The sequence below is a fragment of the Malania oleifera genome, chromosome 13, assembly GCF_029873635.1.
Source record: "Malania oleifera isolate guangnan ecotype guangnan chromosome 13, ASM2987363v1, whole genome shotgun sequence".
In the NCBI taxonomy this organism is placed as follows: Eukaryota; Viridiplantae; Streptophyta; class Magnoliopsida; order Santalales; family Ximeniaceae; genus Malania; species Malania oleifera.
Genome location: NC_080429.1, coordinates 21,821,759 through 21,849,050, shown reverse-complemented (window position 1 = coordinate 21,849,050; position 27,292 = coordinate 21,821,759). Strand labels below are relative to the sequence as shown.

Below are 27,292 nucleotides of genomic sequence, written 5' to 3'. Positions count from 1 at the left end.
GTGAGGATGGTGGGGAAATTGTTATTCATCTTCCATTGTCTTCTTTTTTCTTTTTGTGGTGTGGGAGTTCTAAAGTTTGATTTTCATGGGTGAGGAGGTGTTTGCTTGATGGTTTTAGGAGGCAGAACTGATTCTGCTAGAGCTGTTTGGAGGTTTCTTTGCCTGAACTAGTGTGGTGCATTTGGAGGAACAGGAACTGGTGAGCATTCGAGGTTGTAGAATAAAATTTATTATGGCTGAAGGGCAAGGTTTTGTGCCATCATTTTTTTTTTCCTTGAGAATGAGGGTGAGGGAGGGGAGATGTGATGGTTTGTACATTTAATTTTAGTTTTGTGTTTTGCAGGCATTGCATGTGCATAGAGTGGGGGTGAAGGAGGGGAGATATGACAGTTTGTACATAATTTTAGTTTTGTTTTTGGCATGCATTGCATGTATTACGAATACAACCCATGCACATGCGTACGCTCACGATTACATATTAAGAACTAATTAAGAAGAAGATAATTTGTGGAGGTTTTCTTTTTTTGAATATCTGCGGGTTGGGGGTGGGGTGGGTCGGGAGAGGGAGCTTATGGCTGTACGCAGTGTTAGTTTTACTCTTTGCATGCATTATGTGTGCATGGGTGGCTTATCTTATCGTGCATTAACAAATTGTCATATACAATGCAACCCCCGTACAGTCCTTGCATATGCATGGGTTGATAATTCATACATTATTTGGTTTCCTGTTAAGGGTAGTTTGTTACTTTATGCAAATTTTTGAGAAGATCAGAGTCTTAGAATTTTTTGGGCAAGAGTGGAGGTGGTGTGGCTGTTAATCATAGTTTTGATAGAGTTTAGGAGTTTACTTGCTTAGCTGGGTGTGGTGTCTTAGATTGGCCTTTGACTTATTTAGTAGTCCCTTTGGGAAGGAAGCCTTGTTCTTTAGCATTTGGGGATCTTGTGGTTACTAAGGTCGCTAAGCGGTTGGATAGGCGGAAAAGCATTTATTTTCTTTAGGTGGTCATATCACCCTTATGAAGGCTAGCCTTTCCACCATTCCTCTGTACTTTTTAGCTTTGTTTAGGATTCTTAGAAGTGTAATTCAAAAGTTTGGCAGTGTTATGAGGTGTTTTCATTATTCAATGGTAGGGACAAGGAGGGATAATTTGGTTAAGCGGGAGGTGGTGTTTAGGTCTAAGGTGGATGGAGGGCTGGGTCTTGGTCATTTGGTGTCTAAAACACTTCTATTTTGGTTAAATGGTTGTGGCGATTTTCTTTGGATGTAAACAACATATGGCACCAAGATATAAAAAGTAAGTTTGGCAAGTAGAAAAGTGGGTGGGATGCTAATTTGGGTTCTAGATGCTCATTTGTGAGTCCTTGGAGGTTCATTTTGCAGGTTTACCTTTCTTTATTTTTCTCACAAAGTTTCAATTGGGAGGGGGTAATCATACTAAATTTTGGGAGAATTTTTGGATTAGGTGTTACTAGGATTCCATGTTGTAGTGCCCCTTTCCTCGTTTATCATCTTCCTTCTCATCATAATGACATAATTTCCTCCTTTCTTATTCTAGATGGTCAACGGTGACTCCTTTCTTGGATTTTCATTCTTGTAGGGATTTGAATGTTAGGGAGTTGGAGTTCTGTTCTTCACTTATTGTGCTGGAGGGTAGTCATATCTCTAAGAGTGATGGTAGGAAGTGCGTTTGTGATTTTTTGGGCGATTATTTGTGCAAATTTTTTTTTTTACTCTCTTACCTGGTTATGACTGATGTGTCTTCTGCTCTTCATTGATGCATATGGGAGCTAAAGTCCCTTATAAGATGAAGGTGTATGTTTGGCTGGTGGCCGTTAATAGAGTTAAAACCCACAATCTGCTGCAGAGTTGGAGGCTTTCTATGGCTTTGTCTCCAAAGTGTGTTTTTTTGTGTGGGACTAGCTCTGAGGATGTTCCCAATTTGTCTCTACACTGTTCATTTTTTTTGGGGCTTGTGGAACAGACCATTTGGGATTCTTGGTGAAGTTTGGGTGTGTTCGAAATGGGTGGAGGAGATCTGGCTTATTTCTTTGTAATTCTGAGAGGGGTAAGGATGTTGGGAATTTGTGTAGGAGTGCTCTTTTTCCTGTTTTGTGGGGAATTTGGTTGGAACAAAATGTATGAGTATTTTCTGGAAAGAGATTATCTTTAGAATTACTTTGGGACAGGATGAGGTATTTGGCATCTCCTTGGGCTTATAGTGCAGGTTGTTCCAAGTGCTGCTGCTTTGAGGATGTCAGCCGCAATGGCATTCTTAGCAGATTGTGATTATTCTTTTCTTCTCTCTTTATGCTTGACAACTCGTTGCTCTCTCTCTCTCTCTCTCTCTCTCTCTCTCTCCTTCTTCTTTTTTGTAATCTTTTCTCCTTCCTGCTTCTACTGTTCTAATAAACTTTCTTTTTCTATCAAAAAAAAAAAAAAATTGATGTTGTAAGAAATTATCATATCATATAGAAACACCTGAGTTTTATTTTCATATTCTATTTTCTAATCTTGTTTTTCTTATAAAAATAATACATTAACAAATTAACATATTCTATGCAAATGCAATCCATTTTTATAATTGGTACTTGGAACCAAATTTGTCCGAAGATCTATGATCTATACATCTATCAAATGTTTAATTATCTTATCAAATTAGACTAACCTATGAGGTTAGAATTTCATTTCAATGTATTTATATGTAGCAGTTTGTTGTAGTGAAAACTCCGTAATTCTTGCCCCTACTACAAACATTTTACAAAATATATACCATGAACAACATTAATGATAAAAATAAAAAAAAAGCTTTATTTATTTTTGGATCGAAAAAGAATAGTAGTATTAATAGAGAAAGAATGAACATGAGTGGGGAATGTTAAGAGTGTAGTCAAATCCTTTTGTACTCCCTCATTTTAAGTTATTCTTGTTATACGCCTTCCCTTTCTATGAGGTCTAACATTCACTAAATCACTCTTACCCTTTGATTATTTCATATTGCTCGGAATCAATACAAATCAAGCAGACGTAGCAAAAAAATAGAATTGGGGTGCTATGTGCATTCCATATCCTATATTGAATTTATATCTACATATATGAAGATATATAAAATAGTATTGTAGATTAATCTATATTAAGGTTAAGCCTCTATCGAATGGTACGATCCCTCCGTCATCCCTTTCATTCTGGGGTGATCTCATAGTCCTTGGTCTGTGATGATGCGTTGTTAGGTGCTCCATTTGATTTTCCGTCTCATTAGGTCATTATTTGTTCTACTCTTCAATTTAAAAAGTATCTACTAGGATGGAAAAATAATTTTTCCCTTGGTGGAATTAATATCAAAAAATAAAATATGCATGTGTATATAACTTTTGAGTAGAATAATAGATGGCATTCCATGTACAAATAACATCCTCTCTCTCAAGCTTTGTTCTTTTCTGGTTTTTTATTGATCATGGCTATTTATAGTCATGAGAGAAGGCGATTCTTTCAATATTATGGAAGGTCAAAAGAAGTTCCCTGTTTTTTGGAGATTTGAGGAAAATCCTAGCCGTGCAGACATGATCAAATCTGGGATTGGGAGCATCACCAGGAAGTTTGGGTGGAAATTGCTGGCTGGGAAAGGGTAGTCAGAAATTTTGGGACAAGAGAGTTGTAGGGCAAGAATCTCAGAAGAAGATAAATTTGAATTTTGCCCAATATTTTTCTGAAGGAAAGGTATATGTTTTTGAGAGGCGGTTTGGAAGGAATTTTAATGGGCCTTCACTTACTGGTTGTATTAAAGTTTGAAGAGTGGATCCATTGTCTGGGTAGGAGAAGAAGGGATGTGGGCTGTAAGATCTTGGGCCTGTAGGAGGTTCTAGAAAGCCTGACTTTAGTAAGTTGGACCACATCTAGACTCAAATTTATGTGCTGGGGCAGGATTTAAGAAAATTTCCCGCAAAATTTTCTTTTAGGCTGCCAAGTGAAAGCCCAATCTGAAAACTCCTTTTGCTGGAAAGGAGTTTGTACAGGGGGAGTTGAATGAGATGAAGCTGGGTAGTTTTGAAGGACTAGAAATTGGCTTTACTACACTTCTCAACCTCCTAGACACTTTATCAAGCACCAGGTCCCAAAAAGAATCAGCTGTAGGTTTAGCATACTTCTTAAACTTTTATGTTGTAACTCTGGTTTGATTTACCTCCTTAAGAGACGTGAAAATTTTTGTTGCAATGTTTAATGATAGTAATCTCATTAAAATGCTAATCACTCCAGAAAGTGATGTTGGATCAAAGAATCTTCTTGATGCTAACATTAGATTGCAGGGTTTATTTTTTCAGTATATTTCAATACGTCACATTGCTCATACAACTTCCAGCATCAAATGAAACTGTGGGAATTTATTTGTTTTGATTGGAATGGGCTCTGTCATGCCCTTATTTATGTTAACTAATTTTGTAACTTCTTTTGATGTCTTAATGTTTTCATCATTGTGGTCTATGTCTTAATGTTCTCATCATTGTGGTCTATCTGTTTGTGTGTTGCCAAGCATTGAAATTTGAAGTACATTCAAATGCCTACTTTTCTGCAGGCTGAAGAATGTGAGATGGAGGAAAAACTGAAAGGACTCAAAGATGAAGTTGATTCAGCTAATTTAACACTTACACGGTTATTTGTTTGTTTATTTATTTATTTATTCTCCCTCTCTGTCTCTCTCTCTCTCTAAACACACGCACAGATGCTAACATATTTATTTAGTCTTTGTTGGTGGTTGAAAATTTCAGGTTGAAGGAAGAAGAGAGTGCTCTATTGGAAAGCATATCCATGAGGGGGAATGAAATTAAGAAGATTATCAATGAGGTATGGTAATGCAGTGATCTGATTATGTGACTTGATGTCCTGATATTGGTCTTATTTTTCTGTTTTCTGGTTCTTTTTCATTTTTCAATATTTTATGTCCTTTATGGGGGTATTTTGGTCAGTAGACATTTATTTTAAGAGTTGTGCAACTTTTCAGTCGTGACTTCTTAAGGATGCTTGGTGATTTTCATGTTTTAATTTTTGCTGGAAGATTTACATTCCTTAGATTAGTTCTAAATTCATAGGCTATGATGGGTTCTTTGCTAGGGTAACCCTAGAATATGTTAGAAGAGTTTTTCCAAGTTGTATTGAGTAGTCTTATGAATTAACTTAGTTTTAGAGCCTGCTACAGCAGCTTATGCCTCTCCTTTTCTCTCAGGATCCATTTGGATAAAGGATTTTGTTTGGGGAAAGGAAAGGAAAATAAGAAGGAATCTCATTTTTCATGATATTTTTTCTTCTATTAAAAAATACAAAATTATTGTAATATGATTAATTTTTTTTTTTTTAAATCAAACTTTTTTTAGTTTCATTTATATGGAATATATTTTATTTTCTTTTTCACTTTCCTTGATAACCAAATATGAAACCATGGATCCCATAAGAACAAGCACATATAAATGGTAGATTTGTTGTCATGTGACTTGGAGGTCATAGGTTCAAGATGTGGAAACAACCTCTTGCAAAAATGCAAGGTAAGGCTGTGGACTATAGACCCATCACAGTACACCCCTTCATTGGACCTTGTATATGCAGAAGCTTCATGCACCCCTTTTGTGCTAGAGAACTGGAACTGTTTTAAATTGTGTTGACTCTGGTAGTGATAATCATCCAAGTGTGAATCTTTTGTTTTGATTTATTTGAATGCATGGGTCTGAAAGGTTTTCAGTTTGAAGATTGGATGCTTGCATTCTCTTATTTTAATTAAGCTACTGAAAGCTAAAGCTTTTTCTGTTTAATTTTATGTTGTACAATTCATAAACGTGTTTACAATTGGGAATGTATGTTTCTGTTATTAGATTGAAGAGAGTGAAAAAAAATATCGTGAGATCTGTTCAGCAATTCACGAGCTTCAGCGGCATCAAACCAACAAGGTTTGTTTGGTTCCTTTAATATCATGTTCTTATGTATATGACGCATCATATTTGTTGTATGGGACCAAGAAACCAGACTCATGTGTGAATAGTGTTTTCTTGTATAGCTGAAACTATTTTCAAATAAAATAAATTATTTTTTAATCTTTTATTATACTAGTATTCTGCAATCATGACACTATTTCCCTTCCTTTGCAGGTCACAGCTTTTGGAGGAGATAGAGTAATCCATCTTTTACGTGCAATTGAGAGGCACCATCATAGATTTAAAAGGCCACCTATTGGTCCGATTGGTTCTCACTTGGTGAGTGGTAGAGAAAGCAGAATATAACACTTAAAACACTACTTATGACATGAATGCATTAAAAAACTGAGTGTGGTGATTCAAAGATAAATATTCTTTTTAATTTGTAAACTTTTTGTTAATCAAGTGTCTGTCTAGTAATTTAATTCAATTGGCTGCTTTATCTTTGTTTCTTTTAATGATTAGAAAAGATTGAAATATTCTTTTTAATTTGTAAACTTAGTTTGTAAATAAAGTGTCTGTCCAGTAATTTAATTCAGTTGGATGCTTTATCTTTGTCTCTTTTGATGATTAGAAAAGTTTTGTTCTTAATGACTAGATATCTATGTAGCAGTGACAAGGAATTTAAGTAGTGCTACAAGTTTCTTAGGTCCTTGATGTAGTATTTATGCATGCACTTTTTTTTTCATTTTTTGTTTAATTGTTCCCTCTTTTCTCCCCTATGGAGGCTTTCAAATACATGTCGAGTTTAAAATTTAAACCTTAGTTAATGTTTATTTTAAAATTACTTCGTTACCCTTGGAGTCAAATTTATTAGAATGAAAATAAAAATGTATTTGGAAGCCCTCAAAAGCAGCAGTTGAGCATTAATCATTAGGCGGACATTTTTTTTTCTCTTTTAACATATCTGACATTCTGATGTCTTAGAATTTTAAGTCAGTGTCATTTAGTGACTATTATGTATCATGCATCAGATGCATGCTCTTCCAATTGAAGAGCTGAAGTCCAATTGTTCAAAAAATTATAGGTATATCTTGTTATAAATATTTTTCTGTTTTTGAGTTTCTTTTTCCTGCTGGTGATCCAACATGGCAGGCTGGTAGTCATGCCATTAAGCTTATGCTTAGAGGTGGTTGCTTGTTATTCTTGGAGTTTATCGTTGAGAAAATATGAATTATGGTTCTGGTTCTGAATATTTTGGATTCAAATATATGCAAATGCATTTTTTTTTCTCAATATATAATTTTCTGTGTATTTTTTTAATTTGTTGCTAATACTCAATCAAATGACCATGGTATAAAGACTCTGGTTCATGATGATACGTGGGCTCTTGCTATTGAAAATGCACTTGGGAGGTTACTTAATGCGTTCATTGTGACGGATCATAAAGATTCTCTCCTTTTAAGAGGATGTGCTAGGGAAGCAAACTACAACCACCTTCAAATTATCATATATGACTTTTCAAGACCAAGGTGAGTAGATGTTTATCATTATTAAATAGCATTTTTGTTATGCATTTTCTATTACACTGATTTTTCTCTTGAAATTTTTGCTTCTATTTCGTGATGTAGGCTGAATGTTCCAAATCACATGCTTCCTCAGACAAAACACCCAACTACGCTTTCTGTTTTGCATTCTGATATTCCTACTGTATTGAATGTCTTGGTCGATATGGTAATTTTTTGGCTTGTCAAAGGCTTCCATGTTAACTTAATGTTGTTTGTTTCTTATTATTACTTTTTTTTTTTCTCTCATTTGGATTATTTTTGACAATCCTATTGTATTGAATGTCTTCCTCTGTTTTTAAGTAACCATATTCTTAATTGGAAGGAGTTAGCAAATATTTGAGCAATGGTAGATGCATTTTGTTTTCCAATTATTGTTCTAAGTAATTGAAGTTGTCACTATTATGTAGTTCTTGTGTTCCATTTTATGTTTGGCATCTTTTCTGGAAGGCTCTTGGTGCTGTTGGCATTTTTAACACTATTTTATTATTTTTTTGAAGGGTAATGCTGAGAGACAAGTGCTTGTTAGAGATTATGATGTGGGAAAATCAGTTGCTTTCGATCAACGGATTCCAAATTTAAAGGAGGTGTACACATTAGATGGCTCTAGAATGTAAGGGGAACCAAATTCTAATTTTTCCTCACCTTGCTTATTATCCTTTAGCAGTTCTACTAGCAATTTGTTTTAAAGAGCTCGGTAGAATGAAAGTGCAGTGTACATGAAAGTGTTAATATGGCTCATCAAATTTTAACTTTGTTAAGGCTTGATTTATATTGTTGGTCCAAAACCTAATAACTTAAACTTTTAGGTAAAGTGGTCATTTCACATGGTATTAGACCCAATGGTTGGCAGGAGGTCTTGAATTCTAGTTTTGTTGCCCACATTTATTGTGTGATTAAACTTTTAGGTGAAGTGGTATCTAACAGGATTGTCAGAATGGTGCATGATATTAGTTTAAGTTATAAATATTACAGATGTCATCTCTTTAAATTGATTCGTTATTTATTTTTCTGTAAGGTTGAATTTATGGGAGATGTTAGTTGTTACCAATTGTTTTACATTCAATAACGGATCGAAGTGGGGTCTGGGTGGTAGTCACTCTCCTTAGACTCTAATATTTATGTTACATATTATTATGGTTTTAGAAATCCCCCCTTTGAATATCACTCTAACATGCTTCTAAATTTTTGTTACTTGATTGTTGGGTAGGGATCTGATTAAAAATTATTAAAAAAGGAGTTTAAGATATTTTCTAATTTCCTTTTTACATTGAGCATGAGGACCCTACGAGCGAGGAGTTGCACTTGAACCACCCGGGTGTAGCGAAAAGTGGGCGAGGGTGGGCTAGGTCGTCGCCCTGAAGCGACGCGCCGTGTCGGCGCCTGAGTACAGTGTCAAATATGCGAGGGTTCCTGCATCATTCTGGACGTGGACAGGTAAAGACGTTAGTTCAGGAAACTAGGATTAGATTAGCAACTTGGAATATAGGGACACTTACGGGTAAAAGCATGGAAATTGTGGATACAATGATTAGAAGAAGAATTAATATGATTTGCCTTCAAGAAACTAAGTGGATGGGGGAGAAAGTTAGAGAAATTGATAAATCAGGTTTTAAACTTTGGTACACTGGAAAAGAAAAACATAAGAATGGAGTAGGTATTATTATAGACAAAAACTTAAAAGATAGCGTTGTGGATGTAATTAGAGTAAGGGATAGAATTATAAAAATCAAAATGGTATTAGGACAAGAGATAATAAATATCATTAGTGCTTTTGCTCCTCAAGTTGGCTTAGCAGAAAATCTTAAGAGACAATTTTGGGAAGATATGGATAGTATTATAGAAGGCATATCAGGGACTGAGAAAATATTTATAGGAGGAGATTTGAATGGACACGTTGGAAGAGATAATAAAAATAATGAAAGGATACATAGAGGATGTGGATATGGAGACAAAAATGAGTCTGGGGAGATGATCTTAGACTTTGCTATGTCATATGATTTTAGTATAATGAATACTTGTTTTAAGAAGAGAGAAGAACACTTAATAACCTTTAAAAGTGGACAAAATAGAAGTCAAATAGATTTTTTTTTAACTAGGAGGGTAGATCGTGTATCATGCAAGGATTGTAAAGTTATTCCAGGTGAAAGTCTAACCACACAACATAGAGTCATGTTAGATATATGCGTTAAAAAATGGAAGAAAAAGGATAAAATAAACCAGTGTAGGAGAACTAGATGGTGGAACCCAAAAGGAGAAAATATAATAAAATTTAAAGATAAAATGATCAAAGATGGGGATTGGACCTTAGAGGATGGGATAGATTCAAATACTCTTTGGAATAGATTAGCTAGCTCTATTAAAAAGATAGTAAAAGAGATTTTAGGCGAATCAAGGGGAAGATTCTCAAATAGCAAAGAAAGTTGGTGGTGGGATAAAGATGTACAAAAAATCATAAAGACAAAAAGAATTTGGTATAAAACGTGGCAAAAATGTAGAAATAGCGATAACTTTGAAAAATATAAGGAGGCAAGAAAAGATGCAAAATGGGCCGTTAGTGAAGCTAAATATAGATCATTTAATAGTTTGTATGATAGATTAGGTACAAAAGAAGGGGAAAGAGATATATTTAAATTTGCTAAAGCTAGAGAAAGGAAGAACAAGGACTTAGGAAATGTAAAATGTATAAAAAGTGAGGATGATATTGTCTTGGTTAAGGACGAAGATATTAAAGAAAATGGCGAAGTTACTTTAGTAAGTTGTTTAACGAAAACCAAATAGAAGGCTTAAATTTAGAATTGTCAAATGAGGAAAAGACTAAAAATATAAGATTTATTCGAAAAATTAGAGTTAACGAAGTTAAATTTGCACTAAAAAAGATGAAAAATGGGAAAGCTATGGGACCAGATAACATCCCAATTGAAGTTTGGAAATGTTTGGGTGATAATGGAATTATATGGTTAACTAATTTATTTAATACAATTGTAAAAACTAAGAAAATGCCAGATGAATGGAGGAAAAGTACTTTAATACCTATATACAAAAATAAAGGAGATATTCAAAATTGTAATAACTATCGTGGAATTAAACTTATGAGTCATACGATGAAACTATGGGAAAGAGTAGTTGAACAAAGATTAAGGTTAGAAACGAAGATCTCAGAAAATCAATTTGGTTTTATGCCTGGGAGATCTACCACAGAAGCTATTTATCTTTTAAGAAGATTAATGGAAAAGTTTAGGGAAAAGAAAAGGGACTTGCATATGATATTTATTGACCTTGAGAAAGCATATGATAGGATACCTAGGGAAGTTTTATGGTGGGTTTTAGAAAAAAAGGATGTATGTTGTAGGTATACCGATGTCATTAAGGATATGTACGATGGAGTAATGACTAGTGTAAAGACTATAGATGGAGAAACTAGAGAATTTCCAATTACCATAGGTGTACATCAAGGATCTGCTTTGAGTCTTTATCTTTTTGCTTTAGTGATGGACCAATTGACTAAAAGTATTCAAAAGGAGGTTCCATGGTGTATGTTATTTGCAGATGATATTGTATTAATTGACGAAACTAGGGATGGAGTAGAGACTGAGTTAGAATTATGGAGAGAAGCTTTGGAATCTAGAGGCTTTAAGATAAGTAGAAATAAAACAGAATATATGAAATGTAATTTTAGTAATGATAGGAGGAATATTGGAGACAAAGTTAAACTTGATGATGAAGAAATAAATAGCACTTGTAGATTTTGATACCTTGGATCTATTATGCAAACTGAAGGAGAAATTGAAGATGATGTAATGCATAGAGTTAAAGCAGGTTGGGTAAAATGGAGAAGTTCTTCAAGTGTTCTATGTGATTGTAGAATACCCTTAAAATTGAAAGGGAAGTTTTATAGGACAGCTATAAGACCAGCTATGCTATATGGATCAGAATGTTGGGCGACGAAGAAACATAATATCCAAAAAGTAAAAGTTGCCGAGATGAGGATGCTTAGATGGATGAGTAGTATAACATTGAAAGATAAATTAAGGAATGAACATATTCGTGGTAAGTTAGGTGTAGCTCCTATAGAAGATAAGATAAGGGAAGAACGACTCAGATGGTATGGACACTTGCAACGTTGGCCTTATAGTACACCTGTGAGGAAGAGTGACTTAGTTACTGTGGGGGGCAGTAGAAGGGGTAGGGGTAGACCTAAAATAACTTAGGAGGAGATAGTGAGTAAGGATTTAATATCTTTGAATCTATCAAAAGAAATGGTCCATGATCGCATAAATTGGCGGAAAAGGATTCATATAGCCGACCCCACTTAGTGGGACTAAGGCTTGGTTTTGTTGTTGTTGTTGTTGTATTGAGCATGAGGACCCAATAGGAGCATCATCGTGTACCCTTTGCCTCTTGATTTAATAAAAGAGTCGTTAGAATTTTTATGTCAATCCATTCTAATGTTTGGGGTTCTAGTCATGTCACATCAAAGTTGGGGTTTCGATACTTTGTCACTTTTGTTAATGACTACTCCAAAATGACTTGGTTGTATTTAATGAAAGATTGTTCTGAGTTGTTTAATATTTTTTGTGCCTTCTGCTCTCAAATAAGGACTCAACATATGCTAGTTCGAATACTTCGTAGTGATAATGGTGAAGAGTACTTTAGTACTTAATTCATTACCTATATGACAAACTCTAGCATGATCCATTAGTCATCTTGTGCCCACACTCCACAACAAAATGGAGTTGCGTAGTGGAAAAACAGACATTTTTGAAGTCACTCAAACCCTTTTATGTCAAATGAATGTCTCCAAAGTTTTTTTGAGTGATGCTATGCTCACTGCTTACTCTCTCATCAATAAAATGCCATCTTTTGTCCTTGGTGGTAAAGTCCTCTATTTAATTATCTTCCCTAAGGCTCCTTTGTTCTCCCTTCCTTGTATATTTGCAAGTGTACAAACGATGACTCAAGGGAGGAGTGCCTCCTCTAGCTTCCACTTCTACACCTCCAGTTCCCTCATCATATTATCCTTTTCCCCAAGTGGTTGATCCTCCTATTGTTGTTTGAAAAGGTAGACGCACTTCTACCCAACATTTGATCTCTAGTTTTGTTTCTTATGATTTCTTGTCACCCTAATACTATTGTTTTGTTAGTACCCTGTCTTTTATTGCTCTTCCCAAGTCTATTTCTAAAGCCTTGTCCCATTTTGGGTGGAGGAACGTAATTATAGAAGAGATGCATGCTCTACAGGATAATTACATTTGAGACTTGTTATGTCTTTCTCTTGATGAGTTTGTAGTTTGTTGTCATTGGGTGTACACTATGAAGGTTAATCCAGATGGTTCCCTAGCTCGATTGAAGGCCTGCCTTGTTGCTAAGGGATATAATCAAGTGTATGACCTAGACTATTTAGACACGTTTTCCCTTGTAGCCAAACTTGCCTCAGTACATTTATTCATCTCCTTAGCCACCACCTATCCTTGGACTTTACCCTAGTTAGGCGTGAAGAATGCTTTCCTAGATAGTGATCTTCAGGAGGAGGTCTATATGGAGCAATCACTTGGGTTTGTTGCTCAGGGGTAGTCAAGGCGTCAAGCTTAGTCTGTTGGTTTGAGAAGTCACTATATGATTTAAAACAGTCTCCGAATGCATGGTTTGGTGACTTTAGTGCTGTAGTACTTGAGTTTGGCCTTCAACGGTGTGCAATAGACCATTATGTATTTTATCGTCATACCATTTGGTAGGATTTTGCTTATTGTGTATGTGGACGATACTGTGATTACTTGTGATGATGATCAAGGTATTTTGAGCCGAAAGCATTTTCTACAGACTAAGTTTCAAACAAAGGATTTGGGGCCGTTGAAGTACTTCTTAGGTATAGAAGTATCGAGATCTCATACTAGAATCGTCTTTTCACAGAGGAAGTATTTGCTCAATCTTTTAGATGAGACTGGACTGTTAGGATACAAACCCATTGATACACCTATGGATCCTAACAGTAAGGTAGTGCAATATATGGGCGATTTGTTGCCCAACCCAAGACAATATCAGAGACTTGTTGGAAAGTTGAACTACCTTATGGTCATTCGGTCGGATATAACTTTTGCAACAAGTGTTGTGAGTCAGTTTCTTGATTCTCAGAGAACAAGTCATTGAAATGCAGTAATTCGCATCTCGAGATATCTCAAAGGTGCATCTGGAAGGGGTCTCTTATATCAGGATCAAGGTCACACTAACATTTAGGGATATACTGGTGTAGATTGGGTGCGTCACCTTTTGATAGAAGATCCATAATCGGGTACTATATCCTTGTTGGTGGAAATTTGGCTTCTTGGAGGAGTAAGAAACAAATTGTGGTAGCCAGGTCAAGTGCTAACTCAGATTATAGGGTCATGGCTCACACTACCTGTGAACTTGTTTGGCTGAAGAATATGTTGGTAGAATTGGGTTTTCCATATTCTTAGTCTATGGAGCTGATATGTGATAATCAAGATGCCATTCTTGTTGCCTCCAACCTAGTTTTTCCATAAGAAAAAAAAGCACATTGAAGTTGATTGCCACTTTGTTTTGGAGAAAGTGGCAATTACCACCACTCTAATTTGGAGATTGCTGATTTACTCACTAAAGCCTTGGGGGGTGCTCATGTTAAATTCATTTTTAAGAAGCTAGGTGCAGATGATATATATGATCAAACTTTTTTTTTTGGGGGGGGGGGGGGGGGGTGTTGTTATATTTGTAATTTAGCATTGTTAGTGAGCGAGTGTTATGTTAACAAAGTGAGAATTAGTAAGGGCATTATGGTCATTGGTATGTACTTTGACATATATTATAAATAAAGGGAGACCTATCATTGTGATTCGGTCTTTCATTTTACCCAATTACTCAACAATTACATCAACCAAGCATAATCCAAACATTTCAATTTCATTGTTGAGAAATAATAATTAATGTAGTCACTTGTTTTTTTTTTCATTTGCAAACTTCAGTGCCTTTCGTAGATGGATATTTTAGTTATTAGTTGGTATGGTGGGTTTTTGAAGCAATATTTCAAATTTTGAACTGGTTTATGGGTACATGCTTTGTTTTTTTTTTGATATTATGTTAAGCGCAATTTATAATGTAGTGTTTGGAAAGTTTTCTTTTTATTTATTTTTATTTTAATCCTTAAAACTTATCAAAATGAGCAGATCTAGATAGCAGAAAATGATTGCTTGCAGTTATTTTCATTATTTGGGGAATGTTATTTCTCTTTTTTTTTAAAAAAAAAATTGAAAACAAGATGAATACATGTTTCTAATGCTAATGAAACAAAGAGAGCATACAGTATTCCCAAATACATGGGATATAGTTATTAGTTTGAAGGAAATGATTTCTTACTAATGTCTACCCAGGTTCTCTCGTGGTTCTGTCCAAACTGTTCTTCCTCCAAATAAAAGGATCAGAACTGGTCGTCTTTGTAGATCATTTGACGAACAAATTAAGAGTCTTGAAAAAGATACAGCAAATGCAAAAGAACAAGCTCAGCAGTGTCGGCAGAGAAAAAGGGCTGCAGATGAAGAAGTAAAGGTTGTTCAAGATAAACTGCAGAATGTAAAGGTAATTATCATCATTTGCAAAATTATTCTGATGTGAATTAATCCTCATTTTTTGCTTTTAAAATTTTCTGAGTTATCTTTCAACATGGATTTATTACTTTTTTTGGGGAATCAGCCTGTCATCACGTTTATCAAAACAAACGAGGTTTCCTTAAAGTTTTCCTTAAGGCCTTTGACAAGAGCAAGCACCTTCAACATTATTTCATTACACCTTTTCATTGACTAGAAGAAATAAAGAACTCCTTTAGTTATCTTCAAAGAAAGGGCTTGATTACCATGAATAGGTGTTATCTGTGCCTTGAAAAAATGGAATTAGTGAACCACATCTTCACTGCTTTTGGACCAGGAATCTCTGTAGCTTAGCCATTCCCATGGTCAAGCAGAAATGGGTCATGGCAGCTTCGATTGAGGGTAAGATTTGGGCTTGGAAAGGGATCTGCTCCTAGAAGATCAAAAGGATGGCTCTTTTCCTTATACGTTTTGCTATTGTTTGGGCAGTTTGGAAAGAAAGGAATAGAAGGGTCTTTAGAGGGACAGTTTCTTCTTTGCGGACTGTCTTAGATAACTGGATATCTATGTTCTCTAGTTGGCATAGTGGGTTGCCTGGGAAGGTCTTTTCTGTTATTCTTGATTTCTTAGATGTACTTCTATGACCAGTGTATTATTTTTGTTATTTGTTGTTCTTGCTATACTTGTTTGGCATCCCCTTGATCCCCTGTTTTTCTTAATAATATTTCTTTGCTGAAAAAAAAAATCAAGAACTCCTTTAGAGGAGTTCATCAATCCCCAATTCACCTAGTGATGGGATTAAGAGAACCCTGAAAGGAGCTGTGTAGACAAAGAAGGCGAAAGCACAATTAGCTGCTATGTTCTAGCCTTTATTCTAGGAATAAAGTTGCAGTTTGGTATCTTAGAATCTTGCTCTATTTTGCTTTTGACACCACCCCCCACTGGCCGGGGCAGACAAAAAAAGTAGCTTTGAGTTGGAAGTATGTATAAACAGGCTCCATTGTGCCTTTTGGGTTACTTTGGAGGTTGACAATTGAAAAACCCCAATTGAGCTATTTTTATTTCCTTTTATTTATATTTATTTTCCTCAACTGAATATCTGCTACCAGTGTTCGCATTAAGTGTGTAATGGAAGCTTGTTTTCTCTGCCTGTGAAGGCGTGAATTGCAACGAGATTACTATCAAGAGAGAAATTTGGAAGAGAAATAGAGGAGATGGGAGGGGAAGAAGAAGAAGGAAAAAGAAGAAGAGTGGAGGAAGGAGATTGAATTGGGGGTGGGGAATGCATGTTCATTGCCCAATTCAAATTCAAAAACTAGATTCCACATGGCTTTCAGACCTTATTTATAAGAAAGCCTAATTACAATAAATTGCACATAAAACCCTAAAGATACATGAACTTACAAAAGAACCTTTAAAAAGACACATCTATTACAAATTAAACTCTCAAGTATGCATTAGCCTACTATAAATAAACTAGAAACTTTTGGGTCTAGGACCCAACCATCCCTTTGATCTTATTGTTTGAAATTGGTCTCCAAATTGGGTCACAGTGATCCATCCAGTTACTTGCTTCCCACCCTACTGTCAGTTTCTGTCGAATTAGAAAAATTACCAAGGAGTCCGTCTTGATGAATAGAATCATCTCATTCCATGAGAAAGGCACCAGCTGTGCTCTTAAATTAGTGAGTGGAAGAGCTGGAGATGACGTCAACTTATACTTCTTGTTGATAGAGTGGGTATAAGAATTTTCACGGGCATCATGCTGAATCTTCCGACCAAACAACCATGACAAATTTTGAGAGGAAGGATATTATTTTACACTGCATTGTCTCCACAACTGAACCTTCATGAAGGTAAGCCAGCAACAGTGAAGGACTCATCCAGGTGTAATTTTTATATGGATCAAGATGAGGTTCAACTTCCAAATTTAACTCCTTCGTTGCTTCCACGGAAACTACATTTGTACAACTACCAAGATCGACAACCAAAGTTCAAAGATGCTTATGACAATCACTTGTCTGAAAGATGCTGCTTTGTCTCCAGTATTATTTTTCTTCAACCTTGTGGGAAGAGAAGATAGATTGAAGAACTATACAATTTTTCACCTTGCCATCTTCACCTAAGTCACTTGGGACTTTTATCTCAGCTTCAATTACTTGATGGCATCGTCATGAGCTTCTTTTTCTGCAATTGCCTCGACTTAGTTAGGACTTTGTGCAGCTTGGTGCTCAAAACCGTGAGATTTGAATTACTTCATTGCTAAGCTGCTTCGCAATGTTCAGAACTCTTGCAAGAGATAGTAGTCTGCACTCCTTTACCCAACTGCGCAGCTGACTTCTTACACACAACTCTGCTAATAGTCTTCTCAAACTGGAGAGTCAATGTAGCTTAAGGAGGGTTACGCTGCATATCCTTCTTGATCTGTGTGGCAATCTGTAATGCGTCCCCAACTGTAATGAGACGAATGTGGCAAACTTGGAAGCAATTGTTGGCTTCAACCCTTATCTGGACAAAGCTATCACCACATCCTCTTTCCATCCTATGTCAGCAGGTGTAGCCAAATCAATGAACCTACTAGTGTAGTCTGCCAAATCAAAGAGTTGCGGATGAACAAAGCTCTGCTGGTAATTGGAATGTATAAATTCCTCATGGAAGGTTCCCGTCGTCTCATTTTATGATCTAATCAATCTCCTTCTAAGGATCCCCTATTGTTTAATCCACCAAATTGGGCAGTTCCCATCATTTTTTATTCTGCCAAATATAATTTTCTAATATCATTCATGTCATACCATCAGAAGTAGTCAAATCATGGAACCTACTAGTGTAGTCTGCCAAATCAAAGAGTTGCTGATGAACAAAGCTCCTGGTAATTGGAAGGTACAAATTCCCGTCGTCTCATTTTCTGATCTAATCAATCTCCTTCTAAGGATCCCCTATTGTTTAATCCACCAAATTGGGCAGTTCCCATCATTTTTTATTCTGCCAAATATAATTTTTTAATATCATTCATGTCATACCATTAGAAGTAGTCAAATCATGGAACCTACTAGTGTAGTCTGCCAAATCAAAGAGTTGCTGATGAACAAAGCTCCTGGTAATTGGAAGGTACAAATTCCTCATAGAAGGTTCCCTTCGTCTCATTATCTGGTCTAACCAATCTCCTTCTGAAGATTCCCTATTGTTTAATCCACCAAATTTGGGCAGTTCCCATAGTTTTTGATTCAGCCAAATATAATTTTAAAATATCATTCATGCCATAGTATGAGAAGTAGTACTACTAAGAATGCACCTACTCATCAAATTCATCAAGAGAATCATGACCATTAAAATCTGAAATTTCCATTTTAATTTCCTTGTTTAAATGATCATGTTAGATTGCCACTTTACCTAAGGTTTAAGCTATCAGATTGTGGGCCAACAGTGTATATCAAGTTTTAACACCCTCCCGCACGTGTGGCCCAACAGCACGTGGAGAGATAAGCAATGATAAATAACACTCATTACAAGAAATACAGTAAATTTTGGACACCACACGGTAAACGCAGGCAACAAGACTAGAACCCAAAACCTCTTGGTAACCAGCTCTAATACAATGTTAAACTGCCACTTTACCTAAAAGCTTTAGGTTGTGGTCCGACAATGTATATCAAGCTTTAACAATCATTTTGGCCCGTCATGCAACTGAAAAGTCTGAGAAGCAACAGCAGCTATGCTATTTTTCTGTTGGGTAGGAAAATCAGTGGGCCTTTTAGCGAAGGCAGCAACTTTTTGTTTGCTTGTTCAGAGCATTAGTAATAGTCTCCATAGCATTTTCCATCTCTTGTACCTTGCCAGATAATAACTCAACTTTTGCAGACAATTCGACATCAGTCACAATGCTGCTGATTTTTCTTTATTAGTTTTTATATATACATTCATACATACATACATACATACATACATATATATATATATACTATACTATACTGCATATATCACTAAGGACACTTCATCATAATTTTCCAGCTATTCTTAATCTAGTCATGCAAAACTACAAACTGGACTCTCAATTTCTCAAGAACTACCTTCAATTTCTCCATTATTGTAGAGTATATCATGGTAATTAACAAACTCTCATAGACAACATACAATTGTGGCAATATGGTCTGATCCTGATTTTGGAAGTACTGATCAATCCCTCAAAATTTGTACCAAATTCAAACAATCCTTCTATCAAACAATTTTGCGAATCAGTAGGTTTTCACAGGAAAATTCAGAATGCTGGGGCTGGAAGCTAGTATATTATGGTTCTGGAAGTTGTAGACCAATGGAAAAAAATTATCCCATGCGCACAACTGGTGTGTGAGTCGCATGAGTCGTTGACACAGATTTTCTGGCATGGAATGTTGTAGCGAAGCCCAAAGTTAGATCAGAGGATGATGATTGCAGCGGGGGTTGTGGGGTGAAGAAAAAAAAATGCAGGAAATGGGGGTTTGAGAGTGGCAGCGGCCGGAGATTATTTTGCCGGTCTGTGAGGCCACATTCCTTGTCAGACGGTGATGAATTTGGGGGAAGTTCTAATCTGCAATGCCTGTTTCCAGTAGTGGTGGTGGTGTCTCAAACTGGTTCTTGGAAAATGGTGTTCGAAACTGGAGGGCAGTAGCTGTGGTCTTTTGTTATTTTCTGGAGATAGCAACTGTAGGCTAAGATAGGTAGATGGGAGGAGAAAGAGGATAGGAAGAAAATTGAAATAGAGAAGAGGAGGTGTTTTATGGATTTTTCAGAAATTTGATTACTGCAGAGGGAAAAAGAGGCTGGAATTTAACAGAGAAGGGAGGAAGAAGAAGTTTTATTGAGAGGAAAATGGGGAATTGAAATGGAAGAATGGAGATTGTGGTTTTGCTCCAATTCCAAATGATGCAGAATGACAGAGGAATTGAGAAAATGATGCATAACAACACTGAGATTACTCCCTGGAGAGAAATTGGAAGAGAAATAGAGAAGGGAGGGGAAGAAGAAGGAAAACAGAAGAAGAAAAGGAGAGAAAGAAGGAGATATAGTTTGGGGGAAACACACATTCAATTCTCAATTCAAATTCACCAAAAACTAATTTCCACATGGCTTTCAACCCCCTATTAAGAATGCCTAAATTACAAGAAATTACAGATAAACCCTTAAGGAAAAATGACATTACAAAAGAATCCCTAAAAAGAAACACCCCCCGACACACACACATAAGCCTACTATATAGGGGTGTGCAATCGGCTGGTTCGGCCAATTAACCGAATTAACTAAAAAAATTTAGTTAACTATTCATCATAACCGAACCAACCGAACTACCCTTCTTACCCAAACCTTACCCGATCAAATCTAATTTTTGGTTGATTCGGTTAACCGAATTTAACCGACTCAAATTATAATTAATTATGGGAAAAAATATGATTGTATGCTTTCAATATTTAATTTATATTTAATTATTAATTATATAATAATTATGGAACCCTAGTTATAAATTATATAAATTATAAATAATTATTAATTAATTATATAATTTGTTAAATCGGTTAACCAAAATGTAATTTCTCCATAACTGAATTGAAAACCGAATAACTGATTTTACCAAAATATAAAACCGAACCGAACCGAACCGAACCAAACCGAACCGACTGAATTTGGTCGGTTATTTTGGTTAATTCGATTTTAACTGAATTATGCACACCCCTATTGCTATAAACAACCTAGACAGACTTGGGTTTAGGACCCAACAATCCATTGATCTTATTCTTTGAAATTCTTCTCCTAGTTAGGTCAAAGTAATTCATCCAATTACCCATTTCCCACCTATATCACCATGGGGGAAGGATCAAAATCAAGAGACCTCGAAAGAGTTCCCCACATAAAAGGCATAATTGAGGGATTAGATTGAAACTAGATTTTAGGAATTAATTTTGTATTTAACAATTTAGGGATTATTTTGCTTTTGTTTCCTTTCATTTCCTTATTTAGCTGCTGGAACAGTCTTCATTAAGTTTTTGGGACTTTTTGAGTGATTGACGTTTGTGAAACCCAAATCAAGTTGTTCTACTTTGCCCTTTATTTTGATTTTGTTCTGTTTGATTTTGTTTCTTGTCTTTCTTGCCAATTGGTCTAGCATCAAAGAGAACACCTCTCCAAATTGAATATGACTCCAATCTAGATAACTGAGCCAATTATGTAGAGCAGGAAGATGGCCTCTGGTGAAGAGTCAGACCTCTTTGTGATTCTTCAAAGTGCAGCATATGGGAAAGCCATAAATCCTTTTGTGGTTTGAGCTTCACAAGGAGGAAGGGAACTGAACAGCTCAGGTAAGGATTCTCTCATTGGCAGCGGGTGCAGAGAACCACCCTCAACAGGCATAAATTTGCATGCCACATGTCTACCATGAGTTATCAAATGGTCAAATCATAAATTTTATATTAGTATACTGACGATGTTATTTAGCACTGACTGTTCAATTACTTATGGTAGACACGTCTTATTTCCTCTGCACCCCCTGCCAAAGAGAGAATCCTTGGCCAATAAGCTCCTCTTGAATGTCTATGTTAAAATTTCTTAAATTTCTTTCACCATGAATTATCTATATAATTAATGTCATATCACAGTAGCAGCAAACATTTCCAGTTTCATCTTTGCCGATACCAGTAAAATTAATCTGTGTCATGGATGATGGAGGGATCTATCTAATACCTGTTGTGAGGAAAAGCTTTCGTGTAACACTAACTTTGCACAACATTTTTTGTGATGAATTTTTTGCACATATTATTGTATCAATTGATATTTTCAATTCACCAATCTATTACATTCTAGTGTGATTCTTATGCTTATATGCTGTACTGTACCTTACCATTTATTTATAATATACATAAGAAATATATTAATACTATTTTTTTTTTGGCACTGATACATATTTAGAGGAGATGTGTAAGTGCGGAGCGAGATTTGATGTCTAAGACACTAGCAATGCAAGATGTGAAGAATTCATTTGTCCCTGAATCTAGTTCATCCCCTACATCAACAGTTGATGAGCTTCATCAAGAGATTTTGGTTTGTTTAGTCTTTGTTTTTTTTTTTTTTTTTTAATTTTAAAGATCTGCAATATTAGTTTTCTTTTTTGTTGAATTTATTTTTCCCCTCCTGTTGAATTCTGTCTAGAAAGTTCAAGAGGAGATACAAGAAAAGGAAACTCTATTAGAAAAGTTTCGATTAAGAATGATTGATGCAGAAGCAAAAGCCAACAATCTTAAATTATCGCTGGAAAATTTACGTGGTATGCTTATGCTCTTTTCACATTTTGAATGCAGTTTACTCCATACCTATTTCTAATTGTAATTACTCTTTGTTAATGACAAAAATTTAGAGTCAGCAAAGGGAGAAATTGATGCCTTTGAGGAGGCAGAACGAGAACTAATTCAAATTGAAGAAAATATTCATGCTGCAGAAGCGGTAATGCACTCATTCTTGATGATTTTCTTTCTCATTTTAGCAATCAACAGTTAGTGAATTAGGTTGTTACAAAAAATTAAATTAAGCCCTTTTCAATTAAAAGTGTAGTCAACGCAATTAAGCAAGTCAAACAATGCAACACATTTATAAAATGTTGTAAACTAAAAGAATAAGGAGTGCAAGCAGACATATAATGTTTCAGCACTACTTGTCTCCTGTATCCACTCCTCAAGGCTTCTCATTGAGTGTTTACGACCCACTATTCTTTCAATGGAGATTAAGCCAACCAATTCTTCACCAATACGATAATGCCAAGGACTATTCATCTTCCAACAAGGACTACCATCCTCCAACAAAGGTTCCTCACTGAACTCAAATGGAATACAGTCCTCTCAAGAACAAGGATTCCCATGTCCTCATTTATCACCCAAACAACGAACTAAGGTCCACACACCTATCAAAGTGTAAGGATCACCAACAACAACAAAAATAGAAAAATCAAGCTTTAAATCCTACTAGGTGGGGTTGGCTATATGAATCCTTACTCACTATATCATTCCAAGTTATTTTAAGTCTTCCCCTACCCCTCCTACTGCCCCTCATTGTAACTAACTTACTCTTCCTCACTAGCGCACTTTGTGGCCTACGTTGCAAATGCCCAAACCATCCGAGTTGTCCCTTCCTTATCTTATATTCTGCAGGAGCTACACCTAACTTATCGCGAATATGTTCATTTCTTAATTTATCTTTTAGTGTTATAGCACTCATCCATCTAAGCAATCTCATCTTGGCAACTTTTAGTTTTTGGGTATTCTGTTTCTTCGTTGCCCGACATTTTTATCCATATAGCATAGCTGGTCTTATAGCCATCATATAAAATTTCCCTTTTAATTTTAAGGGGTATTCTACAATCACAAAGCACACTTAAAACATTTCTACATTTTACCTAACCTGCGTTAACTCTATGCGTTACATCCTCTTTGTCAATTTTGGTCTGAATGCCCTTTCCATAGGGTTAGCTTTCATTATATAGAAGAGATTTACATGGTTGCTGCCATAGATTTACATTGTTGCTGCCATATTTTCAGGCAGGTTTTCAGCACCTAAATGCTGGCAGGTTTTCAGGAACATGCTGCCAGCACCTAAATGCTGCCAGATTTGCAGCATTATTTACAGCTGCTATACAATATAAATATAAACTAAAATATTTTAACTAAGCTATTTACATCCTAAATTATCTCTGTTAACATCCTCCTCAAATTGATGCTGGTAGATCAAGAAGCATCAATTTGTCAACCAAGGACTGATGCCGGTGCCAAGATAGAGCTTTAGTGAATATGTCTGTAGTTTGATGTTAGGTGGAAATGTGAGGAAGAGTAATCGCTCGTTTGTAAAAGGATTCATGTATGGAATGGCAATCGACTTCGATATGTTTCGTATGCTCATGGAAAACAATATTAGCGGCTATCTAAATAGCACTAGTATTATCAGCATGAAGAGGAGTGGGATGAAGTTGAGAAAACCCGAGTTGACCCAATAACCCATGAAGCCATGTGATCTCAGAGCATGCGGAAGACATAGCACGATATTCTAACTTAGTGCAGGACTTGGAAACTCTGTCTTGCTTCTTACTCTTCCAAGAAATGAGTGCATTGCCTAAAAACATGCACTAGCCAATAACAAAGCGATGAGTATCCACACATCCGGCCTAATCAGCATCACTATATCCCACCAACTGTAAGGAAGATTCCTTAGGAAATAACAACCTGCTTGTATAGGTGCCCTTTAGATATTGGATAATGCGGTGGATAATGGCTAAATGAAGATGTCGGGGAGCCTGCATAATTTGACTGACTTACTGCACGGCAAAAGAAATATCAGGAAAAGTAATGGTTAAGGAGTTCAAACTCCCAACAAGCTGCTGATACAAGGATGGATCTGATAGAAGCTCGCCTTCCTCCTGACGAAGCTTAAGATTTACCTCCAAGGAAGTATGAACAGAGTTACCTAATTGGAGACCAGCCAATGAAATCACTTTCTGCATGTATTTGTGCTAGTGTTACAACATACCAATCAAAGTAAGCTGCACCTCAAGGCCAATAAAGTATTGCAGGGGACCAAGATCTTTCATGTGAAAAAAGGCCTTGAGAGGCCGTTGTAATTGCTTAATTGACGCAATATCAGAGCCAGTAATTACAATGTCATCAAAATATAACAGAAGCAATACAATCCCTCCAGAAGTCTTGTGAAGAAAATGAGAGGAATCAAACTGACTCTGAGTAAATTGAAAATGAAGCAGAGTAGAGCGAAATTTATCAAACCATGCACACAAAGCTTGTTTCAGTCCATACAAGGATCGGTGTAGCTGACAAACCTCTGAGGAAAGTGTTGCAAACATGCCGGGAGGTGGAGACATAGATATCTTATTTCAAATCCCCATGTAGAAAATCATTCTTCACATCCATCTGCCGGAGAGACCACCCCTGCGACGTAGCTAGTGCCAAGATAGTCCGTACAGTAGTCATTTTGGCAACATGTGCAAAGGTCTCTTCATAATCAATACCATACTCCTTCCGGTTCCCAAGAGCCACGGGACTGTCCTTATATCTGTCTAGTGACCCGTCAAATCGAAACTTGACCGAGTACACGCATTTACAGCCAATAGGTTTGACATCAGAGGGACAAGTCACAAGGTCCCAAGTGTGATTATCTTGAAGAGCTTGGATTTCTTCTTGCATGGCTTGTTGCCAACATGCTTGGGTGGCTGCCTGGGCATATGAGTGAGGAACAAAAATAGTGTTGAGAGTGGCAGTAAGCGAGGTATGAGGAAAACCATACCTATCTGGTGGGTATGTAACCCAAGTAGAGCGCCAAGGAACAACAGAATCAGCTGATGGATTGCTGTTTGGAGGGGGCGTTGAAGAAGGAGGAGGACGTCAATGATATACCACACTTGGTTTAAATCGCTCAATAGAAGTAGACACATCATCAAAAGTAGGAAGAAGAGTAATAGGAGTATCAGAAATAACCTGAGATCGAAAGAAATATTGATTTTCGAAGAAAATCACATTTCGGGAGATTCGAAATTTATTTGCATGAGCATCATAACAAAATCCTTTCTGAGTAGGACTGTATCCCATAAAGGCACACATGTTAGACTGGGCAGCAAGCTTGTGACGCTCCACAGGTGGAAGATGAACAAAACAGACACACTCAAAAGTATGAAGTGTTTGATACTCCAAAGATGTGCCAAATAATCGAAAATAGGGAGAATCATAATTTAGAGTGGCAGCAGGCAAATGATTGATCAAATAGATAGTAGTAGATAAAGCTTCTACCCAGAACTTAGGAGGTACAGAAGAATCAATCAACAAAGTACGAACGACATCAAAGAGATGACGATTCTTATGCTCAGCAACTCCATTTTGTTGAGAGGTATAAGGACAAGAGCTCTGAGAAATGATCCCTTTTTGTTGAAGAAAATTCTAAAAAGGATGAGATATGTACTCCCCCCCTGAGTTGGAGCGTAAAGTTTTGATACAAGTACTGAACTGTGTCTCGACAAACACAATAAATTTTTGAAAAATATAGAAAACACATCAGCTTTAGAGCGGAGAAAATATATCCTAGTGAAATGACTATAATCATCAATAAACGTCACAAAATAACGAAATTGGCCATGAGAAATAATAGGAATCGCACCCCAAACATCAGTATGCACAATCTCAAAGCAATGAGAAGCACGACTACCATGTGCAGGGAAAGGTAACGTTTTACTTTTACCAAGATGACAAGTAGCACGGTCAAAAGATACAGGAGAAGAAGAAAAGGAATTTTTGTTGACCAAGAAACCATGTTTCATAAGATGATCCAAGACAACATAATTAGGATGACCCAATTTCTTATGCCAAACTTCATTATTATTGGCAGTAGTTGTACAAGCAAGAGAAACAACATTAGGAATAGAAAATTGTAAAGGAAATAAATGTCCCACTTTAGGCCCCATCGTGAGCACCGTCCCCGACACCTGATCCTAAACAAGACAACCATCACGAGAAAAATGAACATCATAGTTATCATCTACCAATTGACCAACAGAAAGCAAATTGGTAGACAATCCAAGTGAGACAAAAACATCGCGAATTGAAGAGCCCAAATTACCAACAACATAATTGGAAGAGTACTGCCATCAGAAATTTGAATATTTTGCGTGCCTTTATACTTACGAACATCATGGAGACCCGTGATATGATTAGAAGCGCCCGAATCAACAATCCAAGAAGTTGATTTTGTAGCTGTACCATGTAGGCCTAAGGCCATAAAAGTAGACACAATCATCTGTTGGACCATTGTTGGTGTGAGAACAGACGAATCAGAGCTTTCAGTGGGTGGCACAGAAAAAGAAGAAGAGGACCAAACAGCAGCCTGAAAAGCTTGGGATTGGCGATGTTGAGGCCGCACTCGATAGTCTTTGATGAAATGGCCTACTTTCTTGCAATAGTTACAAACTTTCTTAAAACAGTTACGAGCAATATGACCAAACTCCTTGCAACTGAAACACTGCAACTTGTTTCTCCCTCTCCCTTGTGCTGCATATGCTACATTCATAGCCCCAGAAGTCATACCCATCTGAATGGATAACCGCTGTTCTTCACACAACAAATCTCCCAAACAAATATCCAAAGAAGGAACTGGATTATGGTTCAATAAATTGGCGCGAATGGGCTAAAATTCAGGTCAAAGTTTCATAAAAAACTAATCGTGTTGACTCTC

The 27,292-nt window shown here is 36.3% G+C and overlaps 1 protein-coding gene across 2 annotated transcripts in view; it reads left to right on the top strand.

The window, feature by feature from the left end:
• The window catches only part of LOC131146872 (structural maintenance of chromosomes protein 6B-like), a 108,265-nt gene that overhangs the window by 48,774 nt on the left and 32,199 nt on the right, over positions 1-27,292 (top strand). For both annotated transcript variants that reach the window (XM_058096704.1, XM_058096705.1), the window contains 11 exons: positions 4,569-4,645; positions 4,762-4,837; positions 5,857-5,931; positions 6,130-6,234; positions 7,258-7,427; positions 7,527-7,629; positions 7,961-8,073; positions 14,843-15,047; positions 21,989-22,120; positions 22,229-22,343; positions 22,434-22,519. In XM_058096704.1, the coding sequence (XP_057952687.1) occupies positions 4,569-4,645; positions 4,762-4,837; positions 5,857-5,931; positions 6,130-6,234; positions 7,258-7,427; positions 7,527-7,629; positions 7,961-8,073; positions 14,843-15,047; positions 21,989-22,120; positions 22,229-22,343; positions 22,434-22,519 (1,257 nt within the window). The remainder of the gene's footprint in view (positions 1-4,568; positions 4,646-4,761; positions 4,838-5,856; positions 5,932-6,129; positions 6,235-7,257; positions 7,428-7,526; positions 7,630-7,960; positions 8,074-14,842; positions 15,048-21,988; positions 22,121-22,228; positions 22,344-22,433; positions 22,520-27,292) is intronic.